This window comes from Apteryx rowi, unplaced genomic scaffold (assembly GCF_003343035.1).
Source record: "Apteryx rowi isolate R43461 unplaced genomic scaffold, aptRow1 scaffold_277, whole genome shotgun sequence".
Lineage (NCBI taxonomy): Eukaryota > Metazoa > Chordata > Aves > Apterygiformes > Apterygidae > Apteryx > Apteryx rowi.
Genome location: NW_020449163.1, coordinates 54,824 through 72,767, shown reverse-complemented (window position 1 = coordinate 72,767; position 17,944 = coordinate 54,824). Strand labels below are relative to the sequence as shown.

The 17,944-nt window shown below is 38.1% G+C and overlaps 1 protein-coding gene across 4 annotated transcripts in view; it reads right to left on the bottom strand.

Annotated features, from left to right (window-relative positions):
* Positions 1 to 17,944, bottom strand: part of SATB1 (SATB homeobox 1) — a 75,966-nt gene that overhangs the window by 40,194 nt on the left and 17,828 nt on the right. For all 4 annotated transcript variants that reach the window (XR_003253972.1, XM_026068608.1, XM_026068610.1 and 1 more), the window contains 2 exons: positions 7,256 to 7,367; positions 4,079 to 4,533 (listed from right to left, as the gene is read on the bottom strand). Coding sequence is in view for 3 of the 4 variants with exons in the window: in XM_026068608.1 (XP_025924393.1) it covers positions 4,079 to 4,533; positions 7,256 to 7,367 (567 nt within the window). In the remaining variant the exon portion in view is untranslated. The remainder of the gene's footprint in view (positions 1 to 4,078; positions 4,534 to 7,255; positions 7,368 to 17,944) is intronic.

The window sequence follows — 17,944 nt, the reverse complement described above, 5'->3', positions numbered from 1 at the left end:
GTGCACCGGCTTAAATTACGCCTTGAAGCCAAATGTGAGACTTGCTGGCAGGAACCGAAGCTTGCCATTTCCTGACCCATGTTTACGCTTACAAACACTACAGAAATGGTAGAGGGCATTTGTTCGTTTATCTAGCGCTCCCGAGGTGGCTGAGATGAACAAATGGTAATGCTCCAGCTCTTTCAAGAAAGAACTGAACAGAGCAAAGGGCCTCCCAGTTTACTAGAAAACGGGCAGAGTTGGCCTCACCCGATTTGCTCACAGAGGCTGTGGGAAGGGTCGGCATCAGGACACCGTGTTTCGGCACGTCCGCCCAGGGCTGCCCTCCGTCGGTGCCCTGGTCCCCAGGCTGCTCGGCGCTACCCCAGGCCAGCGAGAGTCGGTGGGACACGAATGCCCAACAAAAGGCAGGAAAAAGCTGACCCGAGCCTGGGATTTTCGACAGAATGAGGTGTCTGTGCAGTGCACTGACATCAGCTGGGAAAAAACACTAAATTTATTAATTCAGCTGAATGGCAACTGAAACATAAGCAGCTCAGTTTACCAAAACTGCCCTCACAAATGCAGAAGCTGGTACACACGTTCACCAGCCAGGCTTGAGGTGAAATTTGGACATGCTAGGACAAATCCTGACTCAACAAACTTTTCCATGGTGCACTACAAAGAGGTACTAACAGGATTCACTCTATTTCTTTGCAGCCAGTGAGCTGGAATCGCAACTGCTGAAGGACAAATAAAACTTGGGAGCCCATTGTGCGTCGAGGCCTTCCTAGGAGGGAGAGTGAGAAACTCCTCGCAGGGCGAGGTGCTCCCCCCGCAGCAGCTGCTGCTGCTGCCACCTGCCACAATCACGCCATCGTGCACGCGGAGATGCCCGTTCTCATTCAACCTAGAGCTTTCTGGACTCTTCCTTGATTCAGCTTTGCGAGACACATTCCTGAGAACAGCACATTTTTGAAACTACTGTTCTGAAGCTAGGGCTAGGGAGAAATTATCCAAGAAGAGATTAAAAAGCCCTTCCAATTTTCTTAGGTGTGGGAGTTTTTGGAGTTTTGGGGTTTTTTTCCTCTTCTATCTTCTAAATGATAATTTAAAAAAAAAAGTCAGAAGTAATTTTACCAAAATTCTTTCCTTTGGGCTGGAAGTAAGCAGAAACATTTCTAGTCAACATTTTTCCCCCAACCCCCAAATCCTTGAAAAATACAGCCAAATGTTGAATTACCACTCTGAGCTGGTAGAATTCCCCCCACTCACCCCAAAACCTACCAGATTCTGTATTTGTATCGTAGAGTGCAAGTCTGTAAAATAGGAGGTGCCAACATCTTCAGCCAATTCAACCAAAGGCCATTTTTATTGCAAAAACATTAAACTGAATTACTTTTAGTTTAAAATTCACTTCCTTCCTTTACTTTTATGCAGAAAGCAAAACTCTTCCTTCATCTGAGACTATCTCTAGACATCAGTTTTTTTGYGCAGAACTCCTCACTGATTTCAGTGAGGTCTCCTGCCTTCAAAAGCTGATGGCATGATATGGTCCCTGGACACGGCTCAAATATGTTTATGACAGTTTCAAAAATGTCACTGCTAAGCCTGAGTTAGCTTTTTTATCTCAGAAAACAGTAGCTGAATTTAAACAAGCATTACCATTTGCTCTATCCAAAAAAAAAAGGACAATAGATTTTACATCAATATTAGAAAATAACTTCTAAACAGCATCACTTATTGAAGTGTTACCTTAATTTTACTTAAATGTGATCCTTGAATAAATCCTTGAATAAGCTGTTATAAATTCTGAAGTACAGCAAGCAAAACAAATCTAAATGCTTTCATATAAAAATCACAGGTATCTATGGGGCTTCAGTTGCCTATGAGCAGGCTGAGACATCTTTTTGCAAGAGTAAGGCTAATATTGCCTAAACTCCTAGTATTTTTCCTTTCTGTTCCCTACATTTGCTACAATAAATAACAAATATTGCAAACACTTAAGCAGCTAACTGTAAATACTAATATGATTAGCTAACACAAACTGTAGGATATGGGGATACTACTCTGTGTTCTTTAAGGTAGATCTGGTTGAATATTGCCAAAATATATTACATACGTACATACATACATATATATATATTTTATATATTTTCACTGGAAAAAAATTTTTTTTCAATGTTCACTTTTTGGGTTTCCACACAATTTGAGCCACTTTGAACACATTTTATCAAGCTGGTTAACCACAATGGCTGTGGAAGAAATGAACTTTAAACAGATTTTAATAGCATTTGTAGTAAGAAAAGTGTCTAGTAATCAGGAATCAGAATATGCAGTAGAAATCTAGTCCTGTAGTTGCACTCATCCTATCTCAAGGGCATCTTTATATGCTGTGTCATATAAATTCAATGTCCAGTCAGAACCAATCATCCTTGCATTTCAAATAACAAATCATGTTCATGCACAAATGACAGACCAAAAACTGTATGCAAAACTAGCTGACAAAAACTGAACAAATGAATTTGAAGGGGGAAGGAACTTGGGAAAAAACAAGCTGCTTTTAGACAAGTTTGAGAAGTAAATATCTAATGCATTATTTACTTTCTGAATTATTTGCTCAGCTTTTTGCCCCGGTAAGATGACAACCCCAGATGATGGTAACTTGAAGCTATTATTATTATTTCAATACTTAATATTATCAATAGTCAAAACATTAAATATGGTAGTAAAAATATATATGTTCACTTATTTATATAAATATCAGCTACTGGAACTTAACTCATATAAGTTATTCTTGCATGAGTTACATATGTAACCTATGAAATAATGTATAAAAGACCTGCAAGGTTAAGAGGAAAGACACATACATACACACACACACAGATGGACACACACACAGCTCTACAGAGAAATCACACCATGTCTGTACTTCCTTTTAGCTAAAGGAGGATGTAAAAAAATTTAAGGCAACAATAATAATTCAGAATGATTACAAATGACATGCTGCTGCAAACCTGGTACAAATGCATTTGAAACAGTTTTTATTCTGTAAGCTATGCAAGGAGAAACATCAACATTTCAAGAAAGGCCCAAACTATAATTTTTTATTATATTCTACAAGGGACAAATATTTGTTCCTTAAATTTAAAAATGTGGAATCCAAAGCCAATTTCCTTACATATATTTAAAAAACTTCTTATTAAGAATCCTATTATATTTTCTGTTAAAACAGATTTTTTAAATTTTTGAGATCTTATTATTTGCATTGGATATACTGACATTTTTCCCATAACTTCTGCTTGATTAAATTCCATGCAACATGGCATTAAGTTAAATTCATAGAGCAGAATAAATTATAACAGGGTTAGCTTCTAAAACAGGTGTAAAAAATAACACATTTTAGTGTTACTTATCAGCTTTGCTAGGGCTAAAGTTTTTTTCTGCACTGAAGAGCTGAAGTATATGCTCTCATGTGGACATTGGCAATCTCAAAACAACAAACTACAAAACCACATGAAAGAATAGAAAACCTAAAAATAAAACTTTTATTTTTTCAGTTAAAGTCTTTTCAGAATGTGCCTATGAGTCATATTATTAAGATTTTCATTAGAAAATAATAAAAGTAAATGTAAATAAGAATAAAAGACTATTTCAAGAACATCTAAGAAGATAGGTTGTTCAGTGCATGTATATGGTCAATATAGCTATACCTTTACAACACAAAAGGCAACGTGTTGAGTGGCTTTGTGAATGGCATAGAGCTGTTTATTTTCCTTTCCAGAAAAGATTAAGTCATTCAAAACCATCACAACTGGAAAGGAAAAAATACCTCTAAGAACAGTGGGTATATCCACAAATTGGGTCACCGGAGATTAGTATACTTATCAACACGGACACTGCCAGGAAGTGTGGTTCATCCACAGGAGCTAAGTGGCAGGGTAGAAATGAGGAAAGAGACTTAAAAGGTAATAATTACTAAATTACTGATAATTACTGAAAAAAAAGAAAAAAAAGGAAAAAAAAGAGAAGGGACTCTCAGATTAAAAACAAACAAACAAACAAACAACCCCCCCAAAAAACATCAGAAAACACTGACCTGAGTTCGGTTAAAAGCCACACGTGCAAATACTGCCTGTGAGATTCCTGCTCGTTTCAGTTCATCGCGGACCCACTGGTAGATTTCGGAAGACACCTCTGTGTTTGTTGAGACCTGCTGCTCCAACGGCTTGTTCATGGATCTACTGACAGGAGGAGGGTGGTTCAAGTACTGTTGGTTTAAGGACTGCTGGGCTAGAAGTCTGTTCACTGCATACTGCTGGTTCAGCAACTGGGCCATTACCAGCTGCTGATTTACCAGCTGAGGGCTAATGGGAGTAGATACAAGTCCAGGGTGCAGGTTTGGAAGTGGGGTCCGAACGGATGGTTGACTACCATGAGAAAGCTGAACAGGGGATGGAGGCTGTTCGGCTGTGTTCCCTGGGACTGGCTGCTGACCGAAGTTGACATGGTTGGCACCTTGTTGGGATAGTTCAGAAAGGCTATCCATCTCAACTACGGCGGAAAAGAAACATTGAAAAAGCCAACATAAGACTACGAGGTACTGAAAATCGTGCACTTCACGCTCCTCACAAGACATGCTAATAAAAATAAATAAATAATCACATCGATGTCCAAGCTAACTGTACTGCCCATCCTAGTTCATCACTGCTACTATTTTTTGCCTTCTCAGGAAGGTGTAGTAGACGTTAAAGAAAAACCCAACAAACAGTCCATCATCATCATGGAGCCCTAGGACGAACTAGCAAAACATCAGAACTGAAACAATGTGCTGGAAACCACATATGGTAAAGGAGTAACTTTTCCTGAGCGCTATGCAAAGGTGCAACTTAACAATTGCCAGAGAAAATGTGAGCATGTGGCTGCAGAAAGCAGACATACAAATGATGGATGTAAAGTACTTGAGACCAGGGTGGCAAGCAACTAGGGAAGCAGCATGGACATGAGATGGGAAAGCAATCCATATGCTGCAGAAAATGCGTGTGAAACGATGAGTGTATATACAGAAAGGGAAAAGGGGGCTGGTATTGGAAAGCACACCCAGACCTTTGTGAAAGGGAAGGGAAGAGAAAGAAGCCCCCAGTGACTAGTTTTGTTACTCCTGTGGAATCCTCGCTACTCTATCTACAGTTCCCAGGCACTGGAAATCTGTAACAAGCAGGACGGGGTGTGGACCTCTCCATGCTCTGCTCTTTTCTAGATGCAGCATCAATTGTATGGGACTGCTAGGAACTAGTATAATTTATGTAAATTACACAGATGGGCTGCTTTATCTTGCAACCATGTATGCATCTTTCTTTTTTTCAGTGACTTGCAACATGGTTGATTTTTTTTTCTTATATTAACTCATCTGCCTTGACACACCCTCTTTTTCAATTAACACACTTCTTCAAACTACAAGAGTTCTTCCAGCTCCCCTCTTGTATACAAAAAGATGATATACAGTAACTTCAGGTTAATGTAAAAGTGTTTCACTTTTATCAATGTATGCCACTTTTTCATTTTAAACAATCTCAGTTCTAGATTTTTAGCAATGCTGGTTTGGAAATAGCTTTAGGAAAATATGTGTTTATTTAAAAAGCAAAAATGCAGCATCTTCACAGAATTGCTGTAGCAATTTTTTCTTATACTAATAGAAACATTTAAAAGGGGGGAAAAAAAGCAGTATCTGTGCTTTTCATAGTAATTATGATCTTCATTAACAGTTATTCAGTAAAAGGTCACCCTGTCCTCCAGAGGGATGAGAACTGGAAGAAGAAACTGGCACCTGGATTGCCACCTGCACCCCTGCCTTCCCCCTCTCTCCCATCACGGGCAGAAACTAAAAAGGCAGGTTTGTCTGCACAGAGGTCTGGTGTCTAGAAGCGGGTTTCAGTCCCTCAGCAAAGCACCTTGTCCCTGTTCCTTGTCAGTGTGGCTTCAGGGACACTTTGGCCTCTCTTCCCAGCATTAGGTTACACAGAAGCAAGCACACACACACACACGCGTTTCATATATACTAGTTTCAGTGTCTCCAAAAGAGCAGACTATGAATCTGTCCTGGCAGGTCACATGAATTGCAGCCAACTCTGTTTGTCTCCGGCCCTGGATGTGAGCACACTCTCACCACGTTCCCTCTGCAGGGTTTGCACCATGCATAGCGCTTCCGGCAAGAGCTTCCCTGCCACCGAAGTTGGAACGGTCACATCCCCCCATCCATAACCACGCTGACTGGTGCATGGACCACCTGGAACCAAGTTAAGTCTTACCACTGACTTCGATGATCTCGGAAGACTATAAACTCTTAGAACAGTTCAGCGTTACGCAGAAGGTGCAAGACAGATTAAGGAAAGAAGCCGCCTGTTTTCAGTAGCGGAAAGTAGAGATCAACCCAAGCGGGCCATTCACTTGGAACAGTAATTCAAGCAATTATCACAAAAGTGAGGCATTGTCTTCATTACTGCCTTAAGCTGTAAAAGGCAAGGAACCCATTTTGGTAGATGAATGATTTTGCTTCAAATACCGAAAGCTAAAACAAGCTCAAAATTCCGTCCCAGTGAGGTCCCATTTCTTCATTCCATTGAAAATTATGTAGAAATTTTCTGATATAAAGTATTCAAAATTATGTTAACAGGTTTAAGAAATAGTTTTAAAATGGACAATACAGAAAGAGAAAGATTATTAAAGAACTAGTGTACCCCTCTGTTAGTTTTTTTTTTCTCCAGTAATTTACACATGCTTATTAGAACAGGCAAAGAATTGTCCCAACTATTGTTTAAAATTAATTGAAACCAGGGTCCTGAAGTTAGAGAAAGATATGAATTTATAAAAATGTAGCACTCTTGTTGGAAGGCAATGACAGTTATAGAAGACTGTTTCTTTAAATATATGTTAGCTAGCACAAGAAAAAATTCATACATTAAAAAGAAAATCAGTCCGTCACACTTCTAGGAACACGTTTTTTAAACAATTATTCTAGGCTGTAGAAGATCTCTACATTTACAGAATGACAGCTTTACATCTCTGGCAATCCAAGTCAGTTTGGCTGTTTCAATAGCAAATATTTATTTAAATGAATTCTTTCACTATATATGTACTTTCTACATCTACTCATCAAAAGCATCCTAAACTTATTGTGAAGGGACCTGGCTTCTTATGTGACTGTGACAGACCTCAACGTGACACATAATGGTATGTATCCACCATCATGGCAACTTTTTTTTTTTTTTTGGCTTACCCATCATATCTTTTGCCTTCTTGAAATGTTTATACCACCTTCCAAATTCCTGACATTTTGCTGCTGAGACATTTGCATAGTAAGTGCTGTTCACAATGGAAGAAATCATACTCTGTGTGAAAAGGGGAAAAGAAAAAAAATCATCTGTAATACATAGCAGTACAAGTCAAAGCGCAAATTATTTCAATTGTTGAAACCATTATAGTTTTAGAGTTTGAGAACCATGTTGCATTTTTAATCCTATCGTCCAAAGCCTTTTTAAAAACTCATTAATTGAGCATTAAAACAAACCAAGGTATACTATAAACTAGAGCAAAAAAGCAGACGTACTAAGAGAAGAACAAAGTTATTGACAAAGACACATCGAGCAATGGGATGGGCTCTGAACTGAAGATGTTCATCTTGAAAATGTATTTTTAGTACTATTTCTGCTTTTAAATTCATTTGAGCCCTCTGATACCCACAGAAGCTTACAGGTCTACAAACACTACACTGTTTGACTCCACAAATGCAAACAACAACCCCAAATATACATGCCCATTCCCTTCATGCCATGTTCATACAGAGTTGAACCCAGAAAACTGTAAGATCAAAGTTAATCTGAATCAGCTGATAGCAGGACACAGCAAAGTGGTTTATAGTAGGATAAAATACATACGTAACAGACCAAAACAATCCCAGACTTGCTTTTCCTAAACAGGATATTTAAGTGATTCACAGAAACAGGCTTATGGAAAACTCTCATTGTTGTGTCTAATTCTATAATTGAATATTAGCCATAAAATATACTACAGAATGATAGAGATGATTTTTTCTCAAAGTGTTCCTGAAGTATCAGATAGCAACAGTGAGAATTTTACCTTCTGCTCAATTTTAGCCAATTTTAATACAGTGGAATTTACAATGCATAAAACTTTCAATTCTAGTACATTTTCTTACAAAATCAATTAAGACTAAGCCTTACAAAATGAAGCACTGCTCCAACCTGAAAATTATACTCAGTATATGATGTATGAACAACAAAATTAGTAAATGTAATTTCAGTAAACTGAACTTTGCCACCCTTTAGATTTTTATGTGGAAAGTAGTTACTTTTAGCTTAACTACAGGAATTGTCCAGCAAATTGAGAAAACAATGACAGTCAAGAAGACAAAGCCCTGATTATTATGTTTCTTTGCTATTCAGCATGTAACATTTAGCTATATTTGTTCTGTTGTAAAATCTATGTACAGCATGAACCCTTTGTTATACAAACTGCGATAACCACTAGAAGAAACAGTTTAGAGTAAAAATGCAATAAATATTACTATAAGACTGCCTATTATAAGGCTATTCCAGCTTCTGAGTAAAAGTGCCTTGATTATTGATCTTAGTCAAGTTCAWTATAACCATTTTTTTTCTAACATGTTACTCAGTAACATGCTATTTGTGGAACGTCAGTACTGTTAGAGTGAGGCTGTATTATTCATGCCACGCATGGATACCCTCTACTCATCAGGAAGCTATTATTACGTTTTTCTGAATCACCAAAATTCTTACCATTCCTTGATATTAATCTGGCATTTCTGAAATTAGCTAGAAGCCTTTTGTCAGTAGTATAAAAGTAGAATGAAATCTTGGTAGATTACTGTGACTTTAGCCTGAATGACCTGAACCAAGCTCAGCTGAATCCAACTTCAATTTCCAATGTAGTAGCAGTATCATTAATGTCTAATACTTAAAAAAACTATTGTTTAAAGTCTTTTAGAGATTAAGCCATTTTAAACCTGGGCACACGATACATAAGGCATCATTAAAAATTACTCCTATGAATCTGAACTGACAAATTATGCAAGTACATGGACAACTGCAAACACAACCTACGCATCTGCATGTGCAAAATGGGGAGCTGCACATGTAATGGGCCATTTTGCCTGTATTAGTTTTTGCATATTTTGTGGTTGTAATTTAGATTTCAGGGTCGATCCTTTTTATTTTGATTCTGCCCATTTCTGATGTCTTCTCCCATCATTATAATTTTAATAAGCATGAAAACACATATATTAATAGTAATTTTAGTGAATTTCCTATTACTAATGAAGATGTTTGCCTAAGATTTCCTAGTCTTCTCATCCACGTCATTTTTCAAAGAAGATATACAAATGACATGGCAGTTTGTGACATGCCCCGCTTCCTTGGGAACAAATTTAATGCAGTTACTGTATTTTACAACCAAACAGGGGACTAGACTGTTTAAACACTGTTAGGAACTCTAGCTTCCTTGACATGATATGAATTTGAGATTCTGATGGCTAATATTAGGATTTTACTCTAGATTTTCAAAGTAGCAAGAAAAACAAACCACAGACATTATCAACATATTTCACAATTACAATTATCCTGCTTTTTCTTTGAGAACACTTCACACAAACATTTAAGTGATATTACCTACGCTAAGAATCCTCATCAGGAGGAATCAATGATTTATTTACTAATTCACTGAAGGCAAAATTTTACAAGCCAGATAAAATATTACTACCTTGTTAACTYGGAAAATAACTTGACAACATTGAATTTCATTGTTTCTATTCTTTATTATGTTGTCATCAAACTTGCAGTCATGTCAGTGCAGAGAGATGCACTTCCCTGTAGAGACTAGCAGAACAAACTTTTTGGAAGGCAGTAGTCAACAGCTACCAGAAAGGCAATCCCTTTACGTGCCTGGAAATAATATTATTTCTCATGTATATTATCTGCAAATTTTGACCCAATCGCTTTGCCAGTGGATTTCTATCTCCTGTCTGCAGACTTTTTCTTTGGGGTTCATAATAACAAAGCTACTAGAAAAGGCCAATTCCTGAATAGTTTAGTGGCAGTTTACATATATGGATGCCCACTATGCTTAGGGCCTAAACCTGAACATTGAAACCTTCTTAGTTGTCTTCAGAGATCCACAATCTAGACTGGAGGAATACTGAAGCTTTTCCTCTTTCCCAGATCACCACCACATGGGGAGCTTCCCACATCTCAGTTTAGATTTATCAATAATCAAAATGAGAATGGTCGTATTTGAAAGATATTATATTCAAGTACTACCGTACATAGACATACCTTATCTGTGAGTCACAGAGGCAGATGCCTTCCATGTACAAGGAATATGAATGTATCATAGAAATATCAGACATATTCAAATGCATCATATTTATCACTCATACACTGATTTCTTTTTCCCACGTTGCAAAGAAAATTGATAGAATGCAAAAACTGGTCACAGATCCACAGATCTAACATTTCTCCTACCAGTTTCTCCTTGAAACTTAAGTTGCAAGACTTCCAGACCACAAATTTCCCTCTCTCATCTCCTTCCAGCCCTTCCCCCAAACAGCGCACTTGCAGCCCTTTTCTGAGAATCAGAAGATCTAGTCTGAAATGGTGCCACCTTCACAGAAATCCCACTATTCTGGAATGATACCATCTGCTACAGCCCAAGTGCTCTTTTTTTAGCCAAATAAGTTAATTATAATTAGGCATCCAACAACTGTGTGGAGGTAGGGCTAGATTTGTTCTGAAGTTCAGCTGAGGTTCACTCAGTGTAGCTTGAACCAAATCCCATTCTCTCAGGAAGATTAAATATCAAGAGATTTGAAAACCAGACATCATAATTTCCCAAGGAAGTTGGGGAACACTCTGGGGAAATATGTTAAATCTCAACCAGAATTCATTTTGAATGCCCACTGAATAAAAACTGATAAAACAGTGGCATCAGACACCTTTTGCATTGTGCCTGGACCTAAGGTAAGGTGCATCCTGCAAGACAAGAGGAGGAGTTGAGGGTTTTATATGCTGGCTGGTCATTTCAGCCACCACTGCAGATGCTACGAGGGAGGCATTTCTGAATTGTTTCTCCTAACCATGCTCACCAACCAGGTCAAGCATTGTTCGATCATCTCTAAAAGTATACTGTTGTCCTTTTTGCAAAACAACAAAAACAATGTTAATCAGGTTAATTCAATCATCTAAACCAAAACTGTTCATGCTTTTCTGCCAAATCAACCAACCACAGCAAAATCTGTTATCAGTGATTGCTCAGCTTCCAGTCAAAAAAGCTTTTAACCCCCACAGTCCCAAAACTTCCCCTAAATAACCTTAAAATTATTTTTATATGGGTGGAACGAGGTTGTTTTCATGCCTCATGAAGGGGCAGTTGGGTGGCAGTATTTACACGGAACAAATACATACTAACAGACTCAGCAGTAACAGACACAACAGCTTCCGAAAACAACTCAGTTGAATTGGATATTGGGGATTCCTTTGCAAATGAGACATCCCCCTCAAAAGAAGCATTGTAACCAAAACTTACTTAGGCCTTTCGGGTTGTTTAACTAGGGGAAAAAAAAAATCCAAGCTTTTTTGCAACTCATTCATCAGTGTTTAAAGCTTCAAGCCTGCTCAGTGAAAGGAGCAAGGGCTGCAACAACTTATTTACACAATTATCTAAATACGATTAAACAGCTGATGGACAAATATTAAACTGGAAAATGTATAGTCATTTCAGCTTAATGTAATCCTCTTTCTGTAAACACCCAAGATGATTTTTTTTCAACCAGAACAGTCCCGACATCTCATAAGCCTAAGGGTGAATAGCAAGAGATTGTTTTTGATAGTTATAAATATTCAAAAGACATGCAGACCATCTGCTTTCATAATACAGGTAAAGCAAGACTGAAATGGTGACTGCTGTATAAAAATGGTTCTTTTAACAAAGTCTTCCTCTCCTCGAAAACTATAAAGACAGATGTCAAAAACTGTTTACACAGGGTAATCAGGAGCATGCAAAATGTAATATTCCTTTTACACACAGTGCTTGCTAAAGAGATTTTTTTTTCTTTTTCTTCCCATCTGTGTGTTGCAACACATTTCTACAAGTTAAAAACATTTTTTCAAACAGAGATCTCATGAATACCCAAAAACATGCTATCTGGTTTCTGAATGCTAATTAATTTCAACTAAGGAATCTGATTCCTTTTTCTGTAGGAAGGAACGCATGCTTTTGAAATGGAATACTTCAACAATAACAGACACTGAAAACAGAACACCCCACAAGTTTAATTTTGCACTACTTTGACACTGGCTATTTTCACAACTGTTTTACATACAAATCTGCATCTGTTAAATCGGGCTATAAGACAGACAGGAATAATTCTCCCTCTTTCCAAATGAGATTTTATTTATGTTTTATTTTTTATCAAGTTTTTCAATATAAAGCCTTATAACAATGTAACGGTTTTGTCAAGTGCAGTAGAAGATACCTCATCTTCCAAGCAGAATATGAACAGTGCTGCCCATAAACCCTACAGTCAATTTTCAGAGCTGAAACACTAATCTTGACAGTAACCTTTTAATGTATTATATTAATGGCACAGAGGCGTTAAGCACCTTTTTTATAATTCTCAATAAAATGAACATTTACTGAACAATCTGTCAAACTACTGGCTCCATTTTTTAGAGCCAAACTTTTAAGGCTCTATTCTATTTTCACTTCCATAAATCCTCCACTTTACATCCCTAGACACCAGCAGGGTAGCACGTTCCAATGCTGCAACCAAAGAAAGAAAGAAAGAAAGAAAGAAAAAAACTATGAGCCTTTGTCCCTAGATCTAGTTTGAATAGTGATAAATTTGCAAAACAGAATAGAACTTAAAGATTTGGGGGGGGGGGGGAATATTTTCACAAAGCAGAAGGACAGAGGAACTTTGTTTCCCTGATACTAGCCACTATCAGTAGCTTTTGTTTTGTAGCATGTGGATTTAAGCATAGAAATCACAAACATCAATTTTAATGCAAGTTGAAATCTTAGGAGTGTTTCTTTTTTAGGAGACTCTACATTAATGTTTTTCAAACGAGAATGGAACATTCAAGCTCCAAATGGATAACATACTATTACCCCCGAATGAAACATTTTAGCCTGTCTGAGCCCATGCCAGCCCACATGCTACAAAAACACAACCAGGGCAAAATGTTGTTCTCAGTGTACTGATATGGCAGAGAATTATCATCTGCCACTTTGAATAAAACCAGACCTATAGCTCCAAATACCCAGCCATTAGTTGTTTTTTGAACAAGGAATCACAAATGGACAGCTTAATTGCATATGAAGAATTACATTAAATTCGTTGGTCCATTACCTTGAACCATAGCAAGTAATGCAATGGAATTTTTTGTCATATGCCCTATAAACACATAGAATAAGGAAAAAAACCACAGATGGACAGAGAAGAAAAAACCTTTTGTTTGTGCCTTTGGCATTGCACTGGGATGGCTATCTGACCTCTATACTGTTGCCAGGGTCAGGAGAATTAAGGATCTGCATGGCAAATGGTGGTCATATAAGTCAAAACTGCCTAAAGGCAGATTTAAAATGACAACACAAGCTTTTTTCAAGACACAAATGCTTCTTTCCTCCTTCCTCCTATCCTTGTTAGCCTAAATTATTGCCTCCTGCTTTTCTGCCTTCTTATGATGTCTTTAAGGGTTATGAACGTACATATTAATGTAAGCATAAAACTACATTGAATTTAATGAGGGAAGATATAAAACAAAAAGAACCCCAATAAATTATATGTATATACATATACCCCCACACCAGAAGATTTTGAAAAGCAGAAATGAGGATTCAGCATCTGAAGGAACAGATCCTTGCACTGCTTTTACCATTTTGTAATATAAATTTCCAGTTGCTGCATGACAGAGCAGCATTCTCCCAATGTTTTCCCAGCATCTCCCACTGATGGATATAAATAAAGCTCAAATAAAAAGCTGCTTTCCAAGATAGTAATCTTATATCTACAAAGGTTAAAAGCTTAAGAGAGAGAGTTAGGTAGGTGGGAAATGTTAATTCAGATTTGAAGAACATAACTGCTTTACAAGCTTTATGGCATGTTGCCCTAAACTTAAAAAATAGGAAAGAAAAAGAAGTCACAACCCCAAATCATAAATCATAGGGAAACATGAGACATTTTTGTCTTCATCATCATCAGGTGTCCAACACGATTCTTTATCAGCATTCTAATTTTTATTATGTACTATTTATAAATGGTGGGTACTTAACAGTAAAAATATTCCTGGCTAAACCCTTCCTAAACCAAGTTGCATAAAATATAAAATGCAAAACGTAGTAAGTTATTTCTTGGTTTACTGAGTGAAAATGGTCCTTTACTTTCACGCAACCCTAAAATTTTGACTCTGCAGTGCTTTCACCGGAAGTGCTCTGACACCAGAGAGAGGAGTCCACGGGTAAGGAAAGCTCTATTTCAGCCAGGAATCTGCTCAAAAAAGCTGTTACGAAGTAGCTAGATTAAGGGATCCTTTTATATTACTGTTTTAGCTTGAATTAGGAGCATGCATTTTGAACGGACTCTCCTAGTCATTCCAGCTCAGGTTCCCATCACAAAGCCACCCGAGAGCACCCAGGGAGAATCCCTTTGAGATGAAAGTACAAAATCGGAAGCTGAGCTCCAACCATAAGCAGTCTCAGTCCCTGGGACCAGGGCAGAGCTGCCCTGATGTGCTCCAGCCCTCCTCCCCAGCCCCATGTCGTGGAGACCGGGCCCTCAGCCCCAACTGCCCCCCTCGCCAGCCTGCTCCTATTCCTACATTAGCAAGCGGAGCAGCGTGATATGCACAGCTGGCATTTGTCAACGCTTGCCTCTTCTCCTTGGCCGGTTGGGGATGAGGACAAGGGAAGCTGGAGCCCAAGAGGACAACACAGGTTGCACACAAGGGATGCGCCTACAAGGCAAACCAGTGTTTCTTGTACAGGAATAAAGTTTGGCATAGGTGGGGTCAGATCTTGGAGATCTCAGACTGATCTGGGGAAGATTTGGAGGAAGAGTGTATTCCTTTGTCTCAACCCATGGTTTCATACCTTCAATCTTCCTGTCAGGAGGATTGCTTTTATTATATTGTATAAATATTATGTATAATATAATGTAATAATATGTATAAATATAATGTATCTATACATTTTCCTAAGAGAGATGCTAATAACTGATCTATCCTCAACCAACTGCAATGCTTATTTCCCTCTACAGATTTTGTAAAAGGCTCTTCAAAATTGCTTAGTATTATCCACCAAGCTAAGGAAGATTTCCTTGCTGGGAAATAGGACATGTTTTACAGCAAGTCTCTTCTCGGATTCCACTGTTCTGCTAGGCAAAGCATCAGATGTTTGGCATGAAGTTGAGCCCTAAGGCACAATGTCCAGACAAGAAGTCATCAGACTCAGTAGCACTAACAGTTGTCTTGCTGAATTTCTTTTGGTGTTTAGGATAAGCCCTTTCTTTGATCTCTTTTCCTTTTCTTACACAAGTTTTTGCAGATTTTTTTAAAGCCAGAAGGGACCCTTATGAACATCTATTTGGACTCACATAAAACAGACCCTAGAATTTCATCCAGCAGTTTCTGAATTTGATCAGGTTACCTGTAGCTGAGCTAGAGCAAACATCCCATATTGATCTGAAGACTTCTTGTGCTGGATCTTTCACCACATCCCCTGGTAATCCATTTGACAAGTTTTTTTTTTTTTTTTTTTTTTTAAATGTATGACTAGCTTTTAGTTTCAACTTTATTGATTTTGCCCCTAGTCAGTACATCTCTTATGCCCCTGACTGCTTGCTTAAATACCTCTCTAGTGCCAAACGTAACATCCTTTGCCTATGTTCTGTTAAAGGGTTAAGTGGCAGATTTATTGTTTCAGGCCATGTGTCTCTCTGAGCCACCTGTACTCAGACTCTTGATTACTCTCAATCATATAGACCCCAACTCTATGAGGATATTCATCTTGCTAAAAGCTATGAGTGAAATCCTTTCTTTTCTGAGAAAATTGTAAAAGTTTGCTATAATAAAGGGAAAAGGAGTTATACCATAAAATTTTCTATGGATTCTTAACTACTAAGTAAAATGACATGCAGGTGACGTTTCAAGCAACTCTAGGTTAGATAAGATGCTTGTTTTTCCTCTGTGTTGCTGCCTTTCACTGGCAAGAGATTTTGTGAAAAGTCTAGATGCTCTGAAGAATTGATAGAGTGTGAAACTGGATGAAGGTATCTCCAAAGACAGCTTTGTGTGTGGAATATGTATGTGGAACACATGCAGTTTGAGGTTCTACTCATTCAAAATATTTTTGTAGTTGTTCCACATTAAAAAAAAAAAAATCTAGATTAGGTCTGTCACAATAAAACTTTTCCTTTAAAAAAATTGCAGAATAGGGAACAGAGCTTTTGAGAACTTGGGGGCATCCCAGTAATGGAAAACAACAAAGATACTAACTGGCTAGTATATTTTGGTAGGATCTTATTGTTAAGTATATTAAAAAACAAAACAAAACACAATAACAACCCACAATTCTCAGAGAGTCTGGATATACTAATCCAAGCACACACACATGCTAGGTAAACTTATAGACCTGAAGCCTCTCCATCTCCAGGAAGGAAATTGATACTGAGGTCCTTTGCAAATGCCTCAGTCTTATCATCAAAGTCCATCCTTTTGCATAACAGTTTGCTAAAAAAGTATCAAATCCTTGGAAAAGCTCAGAAGATGGCCAGGCCAGGCACAGGTTATGCTTTAGCCAGCCCTCCCCCGACCCATGGGAAATTGTTTTTTAGAAGTTTATTAAAGAATTGAGACTCTCAGTGTAGGAAATCTTAACTACTTAAAAAATAATATATATATATTAAGACATGTCTATGAGAAGAGTCTTTCATGTGTTCCCACCCTTGGGGAACAGAACTTTTTCTTTCCGACTAGTCTATTCCATGGCTTGCAGTGAGGCAGGTCTGAGGTTGCTGCTGTCCTGAAAAACCTGTCCTCTGATAAATGCTGCAAGGCACCAGAGGAATCTGATACCATTTTCGTTGTTCTTAAAGAAGTGTCCAAGGAAAGAGAGACAAAGCTCACCCTCACCTTAGGATTTCCTACCATGTCCCCTAGAAAGAAAAAGGAAGAATCTAATTATTAATTAAAAAAAAGGGGGGGGGGCAGGAGCAAGGTTTGAGAGTTTTGCTCAGAGTCTTGGATGAATACATCTCTTTTATCTCTTTTTTTCTAAGGTATGGTTAGAGCCAAGAATTGAAATGAGTCTGGTCTGTCAAGGCGAGAGGTATCTCTTAGTACTACCACTCAAGAATTGGGTCCTGCTTTGCTTTCATTCCTGTCAAGTAAAAGATTATTATGAACTCAGTTTTCTCCAGGCGAATCTTTATGTCTACACCACCGTGTGCCATAACACCAGCATACATCAGCTTTAAACCCGCTAACAATAAGGCTACAGCACCTCCAGAATTTGCTCAGCTTTTGGGTAGGTTTTATAACCACACTGATCTCTGTGCCTCCCACCACCACTAGTAATAACTGAACCAGTTAGGGAAGGTCTTAATCACTGCTGTGACTGGTTTGCAGAGATGTAGACATACGTATCCACTTGCCCTTTAAATAGAAAGCTTAATTGGCTATGTGGATAGCAGTTTCCTAATGGACAGAAATTAAACTCCATTTAATTCCTGAGCAGACACTTCCAATATGCAAGGTTTACCACACATTTGGGGGGGGGGGGGGGGAAGAGAAAGAAGCCGCACGCACAACTCTCTCTACCTCTGACAACCACCGCGGAAAAGTAACATGAGGACCAGAATGGCATGAGTGTGGCAGGT